This window comes from Dioscorea cayenensis, chromosome 4, assembly GCF_009730915.1.
Source record: "Dioscorea cayenensis subsp. rotundata cultivar TDr96_F1 chromosome 4, TDr96_F1_v2_PseudoChromosome.rev07_lg8_w22 25.fasta, whole genome shotgun sequence".
NCBI classification, from domain to species: Eukaryota; Viridiplantae; Streptophyta; class Magnoliopsida; order Dioscoreales; family Dioscoreaceae; genus Dioscorea; species Dioscorea cayenensis.
This window is the reverse complement of record NC_052474.1, coordinates 10,343,187-10,361,324: the sequence shown is the minus strand read 5'-3', so window position 1 is coordinate 10,361,324 and position 18,138 is coordinate 10,343,187. Positions and strand designations below refer to the sequence as shown.

The 18,138-nt window shown below is 36.5% G+C and overlaps 3 protein-coding genes across 5 annotated transcripts; 1 reads left to right on the top strand and 2 right to left on the bottom strand.

Annotated features, from left to right (window-relative positions):
• Window positions 1–690: 690 nt before the first annotated feature.
• LOC120258153 (growth-regulating factor 4-like) lies at window positions 691–3,097 on the bottom strand. 2 transcript variants are annotated; one of them, XM_039265504.1, is made up of 4 exons: window positions 2,137–3,097; window positions 1,828–2,031; window positions 1,451–1,733; window positions 691–1,348 (listed from the first exon to the last, which is right to left on the bottom strand). In XM_039265504.1, exons 1-4 carry the CDS (start codon window positions 2,366–2,368, stop codon window positions 847–849), a joined length of 1,221 nt encoding a protein of 406 aa, XP_039121438.1. In that variant the 5' UTR covers window positions 2,369–3,097; the 3' UTR covers window positions 691–846. The 2 variants fall into 2 exon arrangements, with proteins under 2 accessions (XP_039121438.1, XP_039121439.1); XM_039265505.1 differs by having other exon boundaries at window positions 691–1,345.
• Window positions 3,098–5,212: 2,115 nt separating this feature from the next.
• On the bottom strand, window positions 5,213–9,712 carry LOC120257991 (protein GLUTELIN PRECURSOR ACCUMULATION 3-like). 2 transcript variants are annotated; one of them, XM_039265316.1, is made up of 16 exons: window positions 9,537–9,709; window positions 9,325–9,422; window positions 9,100–9,238; window positions 8,959–8,987; window positions 8,697–8,793; window positions 8,562–8,617; window positions 8,302–8,409; window positions 7,749–7,805; window positions 7,481–7,572; window positions 7,267–7,351; window positions 6,937–7,089; window positions 6,312–6,409; window positions 6,003–6,167; window positions 5,814–5,917; window positions 5,628–5,721; window positions 5,213–5,518 (listed from the first exon to the last, which is right to left on the bottom strand). In XM_039265316.1, the coding sequence occupies exons 1-16, from the start codon at window positions 9,593–9,595 to the stop codon at window positions 5,459–5,461; spliced, it is 1,494 nt and encodes a 497-aa protein (XP_039121250.1). In that variant the 5' UTR covers window positions 9,596–9,709; the 3' UTR covers window positions 5,213–5,458. The 2 variants fall into 2 exon arrangements, with proteins under 2 accessions (XP_039121250.1, XP_039121251.1); XM_039265317.1 differs by lacking the exon at window positions 5,213–5,518 and having other exon boundaries at window positions 6,017–6,167; window positions 9,537–9,712.
• A 426-nt stretch (window positions 9,713–10,138) lies between these two features.
• On the top strand, window positions 10,139–10,928 carry LOC120259237 (stress-response A/B barrel domain-containing protein At5g22580-like). Its single transcript, XM_039266811.1, is given in 3 exon segments — window positions 10,139–10,440; window positions 10,540–10,621; window positions 10,623–10,928. Coding segments are annotated over 3 exon segments (318 nt in total). The 5' UTR covers window positions 10,139–10,321; the 3' UTR covers window positions 10,740–10,928.
• The last annotated feature ends 7,210 nt before the right edge of the window (window positions 10,929–18,138 follow it).

Here is an 18,138-nt window from a genome sequence, read left to right as displayed (position 1 = left end):
GAGATGTTTGATATCTAATTAAAGATAAGAAAGAACTCAAATGTTCACCAAGTCAAAAGTTCATAAAAGAAACCAAAAAACAAACAAACAAATCCTACATGCAATATCCCTGTGATCTGGACCAAAAGGCTCAAAAGCTTAGTGAACTGCTTCAACTCTCAATCCTTGCACTAGTTTTCGATCTTAATTCTAGTGTAGTCATTGATCGGAGCCCCGGCAAGGAAAGAGCCCAACAGCAACCCAAAATTTGTAGAATAAAGTAGCCCTAATTCTTAGTTCAAGTCCAAGGAAGAAATCTGAAATCCACTTTGTACCAACCTTAAGCTTATAAATTTTGACTCCACACTTTAGTCTTCCATATTTTTGATATTATTGTTATTATTAATCTATTATTATAAATATAGATTTAAAAAAAAATTGCAAACCAGGATTGATGATCAGGCGGATTTTTCAAAATTCAGGTTTCTACAGTGAACAGGACCAATTATAAACCCGATTCTGGTTGCCTATGTTTTTTTTTCATCCCTCTCCTTAATTAACTGCACGCGCCTAAAACATTAATGTCGGGCAGATCACATAGCCTCTTTTAAAGACCTGCATGGATCTTTCATTGCAGGTGTTATTTACTATTTACCAAGCATCATCTCCTGATAAAATAAAAAACAAACTTTAAATTTCAGAAGCTGCCAGAATAATAATAATAGAGACTCAATACAAGACACTAAGTGACAAAGCAGAGACAGAGAGAGGGAGAGAGTTCTCCACTTGGAACATCAGCAACCCATAAAGAAACAAAGACCCACACACCCGACAATATGACAAACAAAACAACAAATAAGGCACAGATCAACTTGAGATACTGATACTACTGGTTTCAGATGCGGAGATCCCACAGGGCTTTTGCAACACGCTAGTCGGTGATGCTGTGGAAGTTGACGAACGGAGAAGTGCCTCTGCAAGCGGGCCCCCACTTGCCGTTTCTCCATTATTTTCATTCTCATTACCATGTCCCCACTCAGACCAATTTCTATTAATATTAGCATTAGCATTAACATTAACATTAACATTAAGATTAGCTGGAGATTGCTGGGCATTATGATGCGCTCCACCACCACCATCTCCGTTGTCTTTGCTTGAGCCTGTTGATAGTTTCAAAGACACATCCCCAGGAATGGAGATGGAGAGAAGGGTCTGTTGGCTACCACCACCACCACTAGCACTGGAGATGCTCTCCTGCTGTCCTTGTGATCTTGGTCTCTCATTGAAGAACTTCCTCAAAACATGGCCCTCGTTCTGGTCTGGATAGTTAGTGCAGTAGCTCTGCCTACCATCATCTTCTGTTCCTCTGCTGCTCAAAGAAAACCAACATAACTATATACATACACATATCCCCGCAGCATTTTGCAAGATGAAAAGATGGCATAATATTGACATGAATGGAGTAGGGCACCTGGTTTGGTGGTGATGGTGATGGTGATGCGGAGCAAAATGGTTGTTGTTGTTGTTGTTGTTGTTGTCGTCGCCGTCGTCGTCTTTGGTAGTAGTAGTTGGTGTGGGTGCGAGGACTTCCACATGCTTTCTTGAACGGTTTCGGCCGCGGTGAACGTGGCGCTCACAGTACTTATGGCTCGGTACCACTTCCCTTGAGCACCTCCACTTCTTGCCGTCAGTTCTTCGGCATCTTCCTGGTTCAGGGTCTATCACACACCTCCCCCAGTACCCGCTCTGTAGCACTAAACAAGACAAACAAATACATATATGTTTGAAAAGACTAGATGCAAGATTGAAAAAGAAGAAGAATAGAGGAGTAGCAGAACAGAGACTGACTAGCAGGTGTAGGGAAGTGCTGGTATTGAAGTTGGTGGTGGTGATAGTAAGGGTGTGCAGAGAGAAGGCTTTTTCTGATGGGGAGAATGAGGTCCAAAGGCACTGGAGCCCCGGCCAGCATGTATTTGTAGATCAAGGCCTGTAACTCCAGCTCCTGCCATTGTGCCAAACTGAATAAACCTACCATCCCTCCTCCTGCCCCCCCTGAGGAAAATCATTGCTTGCTGTTATTATGGCTGAAACAGAACTATGTCTATTGTATATACAAGAAAAAAGTAAAGAAAAAGAAAGAAAGGAATGGAAACTCACATGAGAATCTACTAGTATGGGATGAATCAGGTGGAAATGGGGTCAGGGTGGGGGTGCTTGTTGTTCTGGTGTGGTTTATAGGAGTGGCTGCAAATAATGGAAGAGCAGAGGCATGGATCTCTTGTTCATCTGTCATCAGTTGAAGCTTTGAGACTTTTGCCTGGTTCTGGTGCTGATCTGGCTCCTGTTGGCTTCCCCATTGCTGGGAGGAGGAGTCCATGTCCATGTTCATGGGGACAACTGAGTTGAATATTTGAAAAAATGGATTAAAAGAGAAAATGAATGGCAATGGCTCTGGTTCAGATTCTGGCTCTGGCTCTGGCTCTGGTTCTGGTGTGGTTTACACTGTGAGCAGTTCCTTTATATGACAATCACCACCAGAGATATACAAAATATTAATCTGGTTCTTGTTCAGATCAAACTTGTATGGATAGATAGGATAGCTGGCAAGTGACAAGTGATGCTTAATATAGCCTGATAGGTTTTTACTTTTAAAGAACCGAGGGGGTTTGGTTGAGCAAGTATGGGGAAGTGAAGGATCTGTCTCTTCAGAAGGTGCCCTCTGATTTGATCTATTTGCTCTTTCTTGGATAACAAAAAGCTCTCAAGGATAACACATGAAGTGGGTTGATACCTGAGCAACAATATAATATAATAATGTATAGTAGAGAAAGAAAGAAAGATGTTTTTGACTCTATAGCAGGCAAGTGGGTCTGTAGAAGAGCAAAAAGGCTGTGGGGGTGGTTCATTGCTGTGATGTCCCTATATATATATATAATGAGTCTATATAGCCCTCCTTTTGAGAAAAATCCATATCTATGGCTAAAGTTTCTTGAAGAAGCCTAAGCTTAGTAGCAGCTAAAGCATGAATAAGAGAATGTCAGTGTGCTGGTATTATCAAAGGTTGTCTAAACACTTCCCTGGTTGTTCTTCAGTGATACAGTGAACCATGTATAAAGATATATATATATATATATATATAAACTTTTGATCTTCCAATATCACTCTTTTGTCCACAACCAACCTCAGTTTTTAATGGCATGTCTAAAGTGAGTAAAGAAACAAAAACAAGAAAAAGAAGAAACAAAAGGTTGGCTTGGATTGCTGCTGCAGTAGTTCTGTATTCATGATATCTGGAAACTCACACACATTGTTTGAGCTTCTACCTTTTTCTTGTATTTTATTATTTAAAAAAAAAAGAAAAAAAGTCATCGTGGAGGGTATCTTGATGCAAGGAAAAGCATTGAAAACGTGGAATCTAAGAAGAGAGATGGGTACATATGGTACGGGCGGGAGGAGGGGCAAACTCAGCATTCAATTATGGCCAAGCCCCCTTCCTTTCTGTCACATCATCTAACTCTCTCTCTCTTTCTCTCTGTTTCTTCAATTTATGCTTTTATTATTTTAAGCATAATGCACAATCACATGAATCGCTTTAATGAGAAACTTCATTCTTTCATCATTTGTTTGCTTAGTAATTAGCTGCCTAGCTAGCTCTACTGCTGAACAATGATATATACGTACAAATATACTACCTTGTCTTTTTTCAGTCTATTATTGAATTTCATCCTTAAAATGAATGAGCAGTAAGAATGAAAGGTCCCACAGTCACATGGAACACAGAGGCTTGATGTGAGTGAGACATGATATCTGTGTTTCATATAATTAGAGGAGAAAAGAGAAGGATGGTGTGAGAAGAAGAAGAACCCAGAAAGAAGGGGCAAATCATAGTAAGGTAGTGGGTTGGGAAGCAGCTGGTTGTACGGACCCAAAGAAGATTCGCACCCATCCAAAGCCATCAGCTTTTTCTCTTTTACATATATATATATATATATATATATGTCGTTTTGAGCTGCATTTGCTTTCTTGTAATCTCGGTTGTGATTCTTGTGAACTGTCTCCTCAGGAAAGCAACTATCAGCTAACTTTTTCTTCCTCCTTGAGTTGACGTAACTTTCATAGATTATAATAATACATTACCTCACTCTTCACTAAAAAGAAACAAAACATGGTAGTAGTACCATGTTTTGTGTAACTGTTATGGCTTAGGATCTAAGTCACCATCTTGTTTTTGCAACTAGTCAACCAGCCTTGTGATCACTGCTTCTGTTATATATCCAGCATCACTCTGCTTCATTCATGCATGCAAGTTAATAAGTTATGAAGAAAAGAAAAACTCCATCAATTCTGCTACTCCCTCCTGTTCCATTACTTTGCTTTGCTCTCAAGTTGTCTAACAGCTCTTCACCGTTGGTAACAAGCTTAGAACTTTCATTATATCATGGATGACTTAAGTTATTGCATCAACCTACGCAGTGTCTGTCTGGCTGGAGACAGTGTTCAAATACAGTGCTTGTTTTGTGGACTCAGGATAAGACAACTCAATTACTCCGTTTCTACTTTCTCATGCTCTTTTTGCTATTTCTATTTCTCATATACATATTATATATATATATGTATATTAATATACATATATATGGAAAGATTGTTGCATAAATGATAGTGAGCCTGGAGTTTGCATTTGTGGGTGCCCACATGGCTGCACGCGTACGAAGACTGAGGCATGCATTCATTCCGGGGTCTTACTGGAATCACAGGGGTTTCGAGGTTCGTGTGCCTTATGGTCCTTTTTCATATATATATATATATATATATTATTTATTTTTTTATTTGGAAAAACGGTGGAAAAATAAAAAGTTATTGATTATAATATATTATCTAGTAGAACATAGAATGATGACACTTTTGTCTTTCAAATTATTAAACTGGTAATATAAAACTGAGATTCCAATGGAAAGAGGTAAGAAGAGGGGGGTGGTGCCAGTTGGCATGGAGTAATAAAGAAATATCACGTGAGCGGAAAAGAGTTGTGTCAGGAGGGTCTGGTTCAATAGTAACTAGTACTACTCCCATGGGAGACACAACACAACACCACTCAACTGCTCTCTCATTGCTGTCCCATCACCTTCTAATTCTTCTTTTCTTCTCTTCTTCTTTGTTTTTTTATACCGTATGAATTCATGAATCGAGAGAGAGAGAGAGAGAGAGAGAGATTGGTATGACTAGTAGTAACAGGGAAACAACAAAACATGTATGTGGGATTATTGATGGAATCTCCAGTAAAATACTTGACACTGATACGGCTCTTTATATATATATATATATGTGTGTGTGTGTGTTCTATTTATGGGAAAAATGATTGGAATAAACTTTTGGAAGCAAGTGTCGCTCCTTGTATTCATATGTGTGAATAATAATGCATCAGAACCAATCAACTCTTCTGTTCCAGGTATAATGCCAAACTGGAATAGAACAGCAATCTTCAATTTGGAATCAGCTCTTTATATTCACTGAGCAATCTTGGAACATCACCAAGTCGCAGCTGAAAAATTAATAATAATAATCATCGGAATTTGTCATATCCACAGCAACTTCTTTTAAATATTGGCAGATACAATATTTTGCACAAATGAGGGAGAGAAAAGGCATACCTGGGATGCACTTTTCAAATGGAAAAATTGATGCTGAATTCCTTCACCTAAAGGAGTGCATGTGGAGAGTGCCGATTCAGGGGCAAAATTTCCACTGTCACAGATGCAGTTCCGAATATTAGCACAGATTGCCAGCAGCAGCCATGGAAACCATTTAATTGATACAGAGAAGCAACATTAACTTACATATAATGATTGGCAATTAGACGCTGATAATCACTAAGCAATGGGCCAAGCTCTCTCAGCTGTATTGAGCTTGCTGAAGAATTTTTCCAGTGGTGACGAAGTGACTGTAATTCAAGCAACCATAACCGATATGAATCCAATGGTGCAAATTATAATCAGATACCAACGAGATACGTGCTAAAATATCACCTCAATGGAAGCACCTGGATCACTAATTGGGAGCCTTGAGGAAAGCTCAAGGAGTTCTTTATCATCGACTTCATCAACAATATTCATATGGGGGATAGAAGAAGAAATTGGAACTCCTATTCTTTTCTGCAGCTCCACTATAGGTGATTCTTCCATTTCACTCTCCTACAAAACAAGAACATATATAACTGGGTGTTTCTGTCATCAATTCCTGCCGCAAAGTCTCTGTGCTGTGTAAGCATGCACTCTCTCAGAATGGAAAAGGCGAGCAGAATGCTTGCTTTAGAGTTTTCTCATTTGTTGTATTACCTTATGAATAGATTGAGATAAATCACTTCTTGTCACTGTCTGTTTAATATCAGGCACGGGAGTTATACTTGATGGCAATCTCTTAGCAATTGGATCATCTGCGCATGTGGAGAATGGATCAGGGAGTCTAGGCAAGAATAATGTTTTCTACTGAATAATGAAACAAGGTAAATTAACAAATGAAGAAGGTTACTTAAGAAGATAAATATGAATATAAAACAAGAAAACATTAACCTGAATAAATTAGGCAAACAATATCGGCAGAAAATCATAAAAGATGTAGATTTAAGCTGAATATGTGATAATGAAAAGCAGTCATATTTGGGTAGTAGAATAACAGATGATTAATAGATCTTTGGACTAAGATAACATTTAATGATTGTGCTGTTATACCATTGCATCCTAAGAATAGTATATCAGCATATGATGAATTATTAACCAAAATGATGAAGGGAGCAGGAAATCAGTAACATCTATGATCTCAATTTATGAGGTTTGTTTTACAGCTAGAGTTTGAAAACCATAGATGGACACCATGTGATTCTGCCAAATAAGAAATCAAGTATCACATAACAAAGACACTCTCTAATAGGATATGATCAATGTGATCCAAGAGTAACAATACCTTCAGGAACCAACCACCACAAATCACCAAATGTGGTCTTGCCATCAAATCCACCAAATAAAAGATAGCGTGCACCAATGCAGGTCATGGAGTGGTATGCCCGAACAGGCGGAGGTTCATTTGTTGTAAGCAAGCGTTTCCACTGAACAGAGACTGAAATGAGCCAAATTAGTTGACTACAATAGGCAACAGTCAAGAAAGATCGACACTAAGAATAGCAAATCAAATCAAGGTCACAGCAAAGGTGGCCTCAGTTAACATCTGGAGCTAGAAAACTGGCTGACATAACTGCAGATTAAACTGAACAACAATGTTCTTCCAAAAACTTACCTCTATCCAAAATTACACAGTCATTGTGGTAGATGTCATATCGACTCAGCCAACCTCCAGTCCCATGTCCTCCGAATAATAAAAGCTGAAAACACACATTGAGCAATCATTCACTAATAACCAAAAATGAAAAACAGTGTCATTGACACACAGAAATAACTTGATAAAGAAAAATAAAATTATAAGCCAGAGCAAATATGTGAGGAAACATTACATAGTGCCCTCCAGAAGTTACTGTATGACCACAGCGTGGTGAAGGAGGTTGCCCAGGAAGCTTCAATTGAGTCCAACCAGGTGTCTCATTATCTTGTTCATGACAAACATTAACATTCAACCCAATCAGACAAGTAGTGGAAAGACCCGTTTAATTCATATTCTGGCTAATCTACCGCTCAATACATAGTCAACATAATGAATTGAACACACTGGGAGCTCACTAAGGGTTCAGCAAATCAAATGCTTCACATGTCTAGAAGGAATACCTTCTTCTATGAGACCCTTCAAAGCCCATAAGTCGCCCATTATAAGTCCACCACCTCCTATTAAAGGGTAAAAGATCAGAGTCAGCACTTAAGCATGGGATTCCATTATCTTCCAGAACAGTTTCACATGTGCATTTTGTATAAAATGCAGTGAACAAGATGAAGTCCCCAAGTCTTAAAATACAAAAAAACAACAAAAAGATTAATGGATAAATTATAGCTATATACCCATGTTTACAAGAACTAAGAAAGCAATCTTGAAAGATTTGTTATACCTCTAACGAAAAATTGATGAGAGAAAAATTGAAAGAGATTAATAACTTGTGGGTGAAAGACAAATGAATCAATTAAAATTTTTCCATTTCTCCTTTACTTCTATGAAACAATATGATTTAATATCAGAGACTGTTATTATCCCTGCTGAAATAAAATCTTTTTAGTCAAAGCTTCAGCTGAGAAAAAAAGTGAAAAAAAGTGCAAACCAAAAATGAACCACAAGGCAAGAGAAAAAACACATTAAATTTGCAATAAACCAACCTGATTGATAATTTACCTCTGCCACCATAGACAAGCAATCGCTTTTCAACCATAGTGACTGAATGCCCACATCTAGGTGGAGGTGCTGATCCAGAAACCGATAACTCAGTCCACTCAAGTGATACTGTTGAAGAGAGAGACATCAAATAAATTAGTCTAACCCATGTAATCATGAGAAATTCCATGAATGCAGCATTTTTCTCAGCAGCAGGCAAGAACTTATAACATGAAAAAAGAGAGAGACAAAAAAAAAAAGCAGCACGCAGGAAAGATTACTTGTGTCTAAGATGTAGACATCAGACAGCCACTTTTTGCCATCCCAGCCGCCATACCTGTGTGTGAGTGCTAAGTAACTTAAGATTCAAGTAGTTAATTTCATGCTGGTAACTAACAAGCAAGCAGCTAGCTTACATAACAATTTTGCGATTTCCAATAGCTGAAGCAGCAGCAAACTCCCTAGGTGATGGCAAGTCACCAAAACTAGTAAGCTCTGACCATTGCCAAATATCTATCAAGAGACGAACAAACAGAACAGCAACAGCAGCTCATCATCATGTCATTCGGAGTACAAATCACTAACTTGTAATTAACCCAACCGACCTATCCTACATGCTCAATTGCACACACACACATACACACACACACCAAAAAAAAGAAAAAAAGATGCATGTACCAGTATCAAGCATCCAGAAATCACCCAACCTGAAAAAGCATGTATTTTTTCATGTCAAAGTTCAGCTCGCAAGAGTAATTTGTTGAATTCCAATTCGCAAAGTAAAGGTAACAAATACAAGAGTGGGGGCATTGGACAGACCTCTTGCCACCAGAACGACCACCAAAGACGAACAAGTTACAGTCAATGGAGACAGAAACATGAAAGGCACGCGGTGGTGGTCCGTGTTGTTCATCCGACCCGCTCCCAGTGCATTGGGGAGTGAACCAAAGTTTATTCTCTGCGATCACAAACACCAAATTGAACCTCATTAAATCATCACAAATAAATTTATGAATGAATGAATGAAGGAGAAGGAAAGGGGACCAATGTCGTAGACGGCGATGTCGTCAAGGAATCTCTTGTCAGCGAAGCCTCCAAAGACGACCACCTTGGATTTGCCCACCATCACCGCTGTGTGCCCACTGCCGCCTCCACAAACATGAACATCAGTGATGGTTGAGCTTCTTTGTGGATTTGAGATGGAAAATCATATAGAATAACATAAATGCAGATAGATTGAGAGAAAGAAGAATTGCCTTCGAGGGATTGGGAGATTTCCTCCAAAATCGGAGCCATCGGCCCTGATCCAATGCATCTCGCTTCTCTCCTCTCCTCTCGCCGGCGAGCAGCAGGCGGTGTTCGGTGCTCCAAGGACAAGACTCGATCGAGACGACAATGCTTCTTTTCTGGATCTCTATTTAGGTCTGGCCCAGTATAAGCGATTAGGCCCGGCCCAATTGAATCAGGCCCTCTGTGTCATTTATGACATAAACAAATTTCTTCAAGGATTTATTGGATTAATTTATTAATTAAATATTTGCAAAGATTATTAATTAATTAACATATTTTTAGTAATAATAACTCTTCACTAAATTCCTAGGTTATTCTTTTTATTGAACTATTCATCATTGATAAGTATGATGGGGTAAAAAGGATGAGCATCTCTTTTGTTTGGTGAGAGTAGGATCAGAAAAGTTGTTGAAGAAAAGGAGTAGGCATGTGATGGTAGTACGTTGATGATAACCATGCAGACACAAATATTTGGTTAACAGCGAAGACAGCTTGCCAGGGGGATGAACTTGTTATATACAATAGTCTGGTGGGCTCCTTCCATTGCCATTGCCATTGCCATTTGCTTTCTGTGCCCCATTAATTTATCTTTTTCAATAATAACAGATTCTTGCTGTCCGCAATTCAAAATCACAGGAACTGTTCAGCAACATTACTTGATCTACCATCTTAAAAGCACATACACATGTATATATGCAACCTAGCTAAAGCACATGAGAGCACTGCACTTAAACACAGAAGGTGAAGAACCATGGGAGAAGTGAAGCATCTAGTTTTGGTGAAGTTCAAGGAAGGTATAGTGGTTGAGGAGTTGCTTGAGGGGATGAAGAAGCTTGCCACTGAGATAGATGCTGTCAAGGGGTTTGAATGGTGAGCAAGTAATCACATTCTCATTTCATTTTATCAGAATCAATGTATATATATAGAGCAAAATATTATGCATGAATCTGCCATGATTTTATTGAACAGGGGAGAAGATGTGGGGAGTGAGCAGATGATGAGCCAGGGGTTCACCCATGCCTTCATACTGACCTTCAACTGTGCTGAAGATTTTTGCAGCTTACTCCAACCATCCAAGCCATGTTGCATTTGCCGGCCCTTTTGCTGCAGCAATTGATAAGATCTTACTGTTTCAGTTTCCACCTGTTGTCATCAAGCCTTCCGCTTAACAGCAAACTGGATTTGCTAGACAAGATCATTGATGATATTCATATTCAGGAAGCTCAATTTGTTGGTGCCAATGCAGTGAGATGTGTGTGTCTAGTCAGTCATATGTGACTGACTCTATTTGCATTGTGTTTGTTTCCATTTATAAGATCAAAAGTCTTTCAAATAATTAATAGGTGTTTTTACAATGATCCAGGGTGTTTTGAGATCACATCAGGCTTTTAAACCAACATTCATCAACATGGATTTGGATTTTGGTAACTTTGATATCTATGATCGATCTGGTTCAGGGTTATAGATGGGATTTGGATAAACTTGAGGTGGGTGTTTCGCCCCATGTTAATTCTCCCATTATTGATTAGGGGATCATTGATTCAGTGAACAACAATCACATGGTCTGGTCTCCAGCATCATATAAATAATAGACTTGCATCGATCTGCTATCTATACTTTTTTGAATCTTTGTTAATGAAAAGCAGTCATATTTGGGTTGTAGGATAACAGATGATTAATTAATAGCTCTTCGGACTAAGATAAAGTTTAATGATTGTGCTGTTATACCATTGTATCATAAGAATAGTATATCAGAATATGATGAATTATTAACCAATTAGGTGAAGGGAGCAGAAAATCAGTAAGATCTATGATCTCAAGTTGTGAGGGTTGTTTTGCAGCTAAATTTTGAAAACCTGTCATGCCCCGAACTCGGCCTATCGAGCTTGGCATGCTTACAAACGGCCACATATTCACAAGACGTGGACCCTGAGGCATGCAATGCTTCAAAGCTGATTTCACAACAGAAAATATAAATTTCAAAATTACAATTTCAAATACAAGCTAAATATAATAGGGTTTGAAAACAATGAGATTTTCTAAAACAAAACTCAAATACTAATACAAATATAATAACAACCAATTCAAACAAGTAACACAAACTTTCACTAACCCATTAAGTTGTCTGCTGAACTATTTACTCCTGCTATAAAAAAAAAATTAGAACAAACTTATGAGCTTGACATCCCAATAATAATATAACACTGTACAATATTTATCCAAAATCTAATTCAGAAAATATAAGCAATTCAGCATAATACAAAATTATCATGTAGTAAAAACAAAATACATAACTGATCAAATTATTAAAATATACATCCCCTAATTACTATGGCCAAAACAAAATATCAGAGGCCATTTATTTGAAGTTGGTGACCCGACTTAGATTTTCAGAGCTCATTTGTTTATCTTCGGTGACCTGAACCAAATTATCAAAAATCGTTATTATTTCACCAACGACACTGTATGAAACTATAATTCTTTATCAGAGTTTCATGCTGACATGATCAGCGTTTAACCCCAATGACAAAGTTAGTATATAGTTAATTGGAGACTAAATGTATTTATGTCAAAGTAATTTTATTGTCCAAAAACCAAACAAAATATTAAAATTTTAGACCAAAGAATTTGTAGAACAATTAATCAAGCAAAAATACTAACACTCACGTACATGCTCCCATTTCTGTATAAAATAATCCAATTACTTTTGATATAATTATTAGACTTGATAATTCAATAATTAATAATTGTAACAATTAATTGAATAAATACATAATTCAATAAAAGAGTACTAAAAGGTTTAATAAACAATTTAAGGAATAAATAATCAATAAAAAATTTATTGAAATAGTTAAATAAATAAACATTCAAATAAATAATTAATCAACAAACATATTCAGAAATGTTGAAAATTCAAAATTTATTTGTGAATGCATATATATATATATATACATATCAAAATTTTTATGCAGTTGTTACTTACCTGTCTAATGCTCAGAAAACTCCGAATCCTATATTGGAACAAGTTTCCTCAAAATACCCTATATTTGAGAGAAAATTCCAATGATATCACAAAACCTCTTTAACACAAGCAAGAAAATTGAAAGAAGTGCTAAGCTAACCTAACTTCTGACACGTGTGAGCTATCCCACCCCCACTTACTCCGTTGAGGCTTGTGCATGCCCTCGCCTTTCTTAGCGGCTTAGCAGCTCATCTTGATACAAAGAAAAATCGAAAATATCATGCATAACATTGGATTCTTAAACACCTAACTAGAATGATCAATTCTCCCTACTTGAACAATCAAACATTCTGTACATTAACAAATAAAACTCACTAGAATAGAAATACATATAAGAAGATCAACAAATGCATCATTTCACGTAAGACTCATACCTTTGAGAACTAAATCTAGCATAACTTTGCCTATACTTTCCCAAACACAAAATTCATCTTCTTAGAAAAGTAGACACCTAAGGCTATGACAAATCCAAAATTCACATTGTTTAGAGTACTACCTAATCTATAGCATTCATTTGAATCTCCGGCTATTTCTACATAATTGTAATTCACACGTATCCATTTTAAACATACATTTCTCTCAATTTTCATGTCCCAAAGTAGTGATTTTTTACTAACAATTAAGGAACAACTTTCCCATTTTGCACCTTACCCGATTCAATCTCCAAGACCATTGAAGATACCCATCAATCTTCAGGTTCTGCATAAGAATTCCATTCAAGATAGTTTTACTAATAGAATTATATCTCATAAACTACATATGTATAAAATCTTAAATTTTGCAGGTACTTAGCTAACGTCAAACTCAACAACTTTCTTATTTTACTATCCTTCAAATTTTGCCTCTAAGACCCTTAAAATCGAAGAGAGAATACTGTTTTTCAATAACAAAACTCTGAAACTTACCATCCTTACAACTCCTCGAATAATAAGGTAATAATCTAGACAATAGACACTCTATTACATACTATATACAGGATTTCATGAACCCTTTAATCACTAGAAGGATGAAGAATATCAAATTTTGACACCAAGATACTCACTATGTATTTCTCGCCTATTGGTGCACAACATGAATTCTCTCGACCTCGCTGCCACCACAAAAGTGGTGCAGGGAAAGGGAAGCTCAGTCCTCATCTTCCTAGCAGATCGAAATTTTGTGATGCATATGGGGGTAGCGGTTGCTAACAAGTAAGGTAAGGCCAAATCAAAAAAATAAATTTGTGATTGTTTGAGATTTGAATAATTAAAGCATCTAATTTCATTTGAATTTTAAAAGATAGATAAATATATAATTATATAACAAATGGTTAAGATTTATTAAAGGGGTGAGGTCAACAAAACCATCGATGGGCAACATGTGACTGTGCCAAAAGAAGAAATCATGTACCACTAAACAAAGGACAATCTCTAAGGTGCCATTTGGTTATATGTAATTAAAAATGCAGTGGATTTTCAATTACAATTAATTTTTTAAATTTCTGGATTTAAAAATACATTAAGTCACATCTAGTGTTTGTTTGAATGTATTTGAAAATGTTGGATTTTAGGATTTTATATTCATTTAGAAGGATTTGTAAATTGGGATTTTGAAAACATGAGTTTGGTTGGATGTATTTATAAGATACAAACACCCATATGAGGTTACCCCGTCTTTGGGTGATCATTAATTTTAATTAATTATAAAATACTATTAAGTGTAGCAAAAAAATAATTATGTATATATTTAACTAATTTAATATGTAATTATGCTTCATTGCAATTTTATTGTTATTTTTAATACTTATATTAAATGTATGACATACTTTATGATTTTTTTAGAGGAAACTATTGGTAAAAATATAATCATAAGGGTTTATTACTTTAATCTCAAGTAAGATAAAATATTGTCATGCCTTTTTTTCATTTTTTCCTCACCACATATTTGTTATTTTTTCACTTATATAATTATTAATAATGTGTATTCATTAAATAATTTTTATATTAAATATGATAACATAAATATTAAAAACAAAAATTTGATTAACAAAAAAATATAAAGACAACAAATGGTTCTTACACACACATAACATTACGTTGAATTAAAAAAGTTTGTAAAAGAATTCCATTGCCTTTTCATTAGAACAACATAATTTCATAGCATACTTGAATCATTTCAAAGTTAAAAGACTTTCTATTCCATAGTGTAAACAATACAAATTTTGGCAGCTTCATTAACAACCAAATTCTAAATTAGTTTTGAGATCAAGTGCACATATAAGAACTCCTTCAAAGGTAACCTGAAATTACAAACATTAGAGAGTACATAATTGATTCGAATGTACTAAACATTAGGTAGTCTCACATAATTTAAATCCATATGATTCCTGCAAAGCAATGGAATCCTCAGAATAGAAAATAATGATTCAAATCCACATGATTCAAATGTACTAAACACACGAGGTATGTAATACCATGACAATGCAATATGCTTTTGGTATCTGATGTATTCTCCGCAAGTGCACGAGTCACACACAAGTAGTAAAGTGATACCCCTTGAGGGGTAGGGTTGTCGAACCACAGGGACTGGACTTAAAGTACTAATTTATCTTCCAATGTTTAGTTAAACAAGAATTAGATTGAGGTTGAGGTACATTCTATGGTTCAAGTGTGTGCTCAAGAGCAATGTTGCATCTATGGTTCTTAAATACACCAAGTTTTGCTAAGATAACTAGATTACGTAAGCAACTGTGCAAATCCAACACATCAAGTTATGCAAACAAATAATTAACACAAGAAACCAAAAGAACTCCCCATAAACATTAAAATCAAGTAGTCAAAACATACAAAACAACATAGTTCACATCCTGGGGCACCATAGATAGTTAGCCCCTCATGGATGGGTACAACGAGGAAAACAAAGATGAGGAACTAGAGAAAGAAGATATGGCTCCCTTCTCCTCAAGATAATCTTTCTCGCCGATCCCCGTATGCTAACCCCATTTCTCTTGTGCCTCCAACTCATCCTGGATCCCCTTAGAAGTTGTGGTGAAGCCTGATCTTCGCTCTCTTCAAAGTTCTCCCGGTGGATATTAGAATCCCTGAACAAAGATAAGAGTAAACCTTAGAAATTAGAGTTAAAAAGGGTTGTCTTCGAGCTCGACATGGGCTAAGCACGATCATGCTTAGACCATGTTTCCATGGTAGGGTTTTGAGTGAATTGACTACGTGCTCGTCTGGAATTTCCAGTGGGAGGCGCGGTCATGCTTGGACTGTGCTTCACTTGAGCATGATCATGCCAGGAGCATCCAGCGGGTGCTTCCCTGTTGAGCAGAAATTAACTCCAGCCAGAGATTTCCAGCGGCAGGGGGCACGAGCGTTCTTCAATCGTGTTTGCCCTAGTGACACCCCCATGCAAGCTTTATCTCTCGGTCGTCATAAGGATGGAATATTTAGGGGGACAGAGCATGACTGTGCTCTGCCCGTGTTGAGCTTGAACACTTAGCAATTTCTCCAATCTTCGCTCATTTGGTATCTTGATTCACTCCTAATTGCTTTGAGCTCCTTAATTCCTACATTATTAACAAATATACCCAGAATAGCACTGAATGTATACAAAGATGTGCTAAAAGGCAAGTACAAGCATGAATTGAGGGTAAGAAAGCATGATATGAGTTGCACTCATCAGTATCTCCATCAATAGAAGCCCATTTTAAGCCCCATCATGTAGAGCATAGCTAGATATAAATTATGCATAATATGACCTATTAATGATGCAAGAAGGAACAACTATTTTATGCATAATATGCACTTGCCTAAGTAATACCAACATCATTCACAGAGAAATAATAAGCAAAAACAAATTTTCATTCAACAAGATGAATTCCTTATCAAATCATATCCATAGTAAACCCTTGCAAGTTTACAAACAAGAAGTACCTTACCAAACTATATTCAGATTGATCATACAACATATTTGTCCTTCCATTCATCCCATCAAATTGTTAAAATATTAGAGTTCTTATTTGATGGTTATCTAAACACAAGTAACACAACTATGTATTTGCATGAGTACCATATGGTTGTGTTTGATGTTAAGAAATACTTAAGTTCAAATCATTGAAGCAGAATTCTTGAATATTAACTGTGTTCTAGCAATAATAAATATCACCTCGAAGAACAATTTCATTGGTACCATGCTATGGTATGCATAGTGCTTTAGTTCTTTGTTAACTACAATCATTGAAATAAACGCAAGGTTGAATAGTCCAATGATTTCAATGATAAGTAAGTTGGAAGATGTAAACAAGAATAAGATGAATATGATATTAACTCTGTTGGTTTCATTTTGCTCTATTCTTTCACCATCATGCCAACACTTCCTCAAAGAAGATCAGAATCGTAAGATTAAATCACATTATACATTCATTTTACTTAAACAGATTATGAGATATCCGTTGAGGGTGCTACCATATTTTGGGGGCTCCAACATGTGAATAAAAGTGGGTCATCCCACTTAAATGAAAAATAAAGCTATGTTAATTAATGGAAGGGCAAGGGAAGATTTGGGCTTTCACAGCAGTAATATATATATATATATATATATATATATATATATATATATATATATATATATATATATATATATATATATATATATATATATATAGTGTGTGTGTGTGTGTGTGTGTGTGTGTAAAACTCTCATTCATAGAGAGAGGGAGTGACATAGAGAGAGAATGAGAAACAAGAAACCAAGAAGAAGAGGAAGAAAGAAGGGGTTAGGGTTTGAGCTAGCAAGATGATCGGAAGGCAAAATGGTGCCAAATCTTACTCAGATTTTGAGTAATGAATCATTGCAAGTAACTCTCCTAATCTACCAGGTTTGATCTTCTTTTGATCTGTTCTTGATGTCATAGTTTCCATCTTTGAGTGATGATGATGAATGTATGTGTTGTTGAGAGATTCTCCTATTGAATACTCATGTTATTGTGCTTGTATACCTCTAGTTAACTAGAGAGAAATCCTTTGTAACTCCATTGTTGACATTGTGGAAGCATTTCAAGTGGCTCTAAGGAGTCTAGTGGTTTCCCCCTCGATTTGAAAGGTTTTCCATGCTAAAAATGGTGTCTTGCATAGATTGTCCATATTTATCATCTTTAGAAGACATTATCCCATTCTAGATCACAAAGAGGGGTTAGTTTTGATTTTGTAAGAGTTGTATTGTCAAAAAGAGGTCATATACCCACATAGGAGGCCGCACAACCCAATCCGAAAGCCATATGGGCAAATGTGTGCCTGCATACATCAAGTATATGGCCGCACAACATCACGAGAAGAGCTTGCAAGCTACTATGCATTCCCACAAGAGGCCGCACAGAGTTGGCAGAAGGGTGTGCGGGCAGGTGTCCGCCCGTATACATAACCATATATGCTAACAACAATAGTGCTATAGTAACTTCTTGTAATCTAAAATGGAAGGACAAAGTGCATGTAGGATTATTAAATTAAACCCCTCGACTATGCAATTTAGAAGAAAAAGATGTAAAAACTTGTTGATAGTGAAGG

Bases quoted from the DNA above. Each gene is read 5' to 3' on its own strand.
- LOC120257991 (XM_039265316.1), bottom strand. From the start codon at position 9,595: ATGCATTGGATCAGGGCCGATGGCTCCGATTTTGGAGGAAATCTCCCA. The intron at 9,239-9,324 runs GTCCCCTTTCCT...TTGTGATCGCAG, and splicing joins CATCGCCGTCTACGACATTG to AGAATAAACTTTGGTTCACT. The intron at 8,988-9,099 runs GTCTGTCCAATG...ATGCTTTTTCAG, and splicing joins GGTCGTTCTGGTGGCAAGAG to GTTGGGTGATTTCTGGATGC.
- LOC120258153 (XM_039265504.1), bottom strand. From the start codon at position 2,368: ATGAACATGGACATGGACTCCTCCTCCCAGCAATGGGGAAGCCAACAG. The intron at 1,734-1,827 runs GTCAGTCTCTGT...TGTCTTGTTTAG, and splicing joins GCACTTCCCTACACCTGCTA to TGCTACAGAGCGGGTACTGG. The intron at 1,349-1,450 runs GTGCCCTACTCC...TTCTTTGAGCAG, and splicing joins CACCATCACCACCAAACCAG to CAGAGGAACAGAAGATGATG.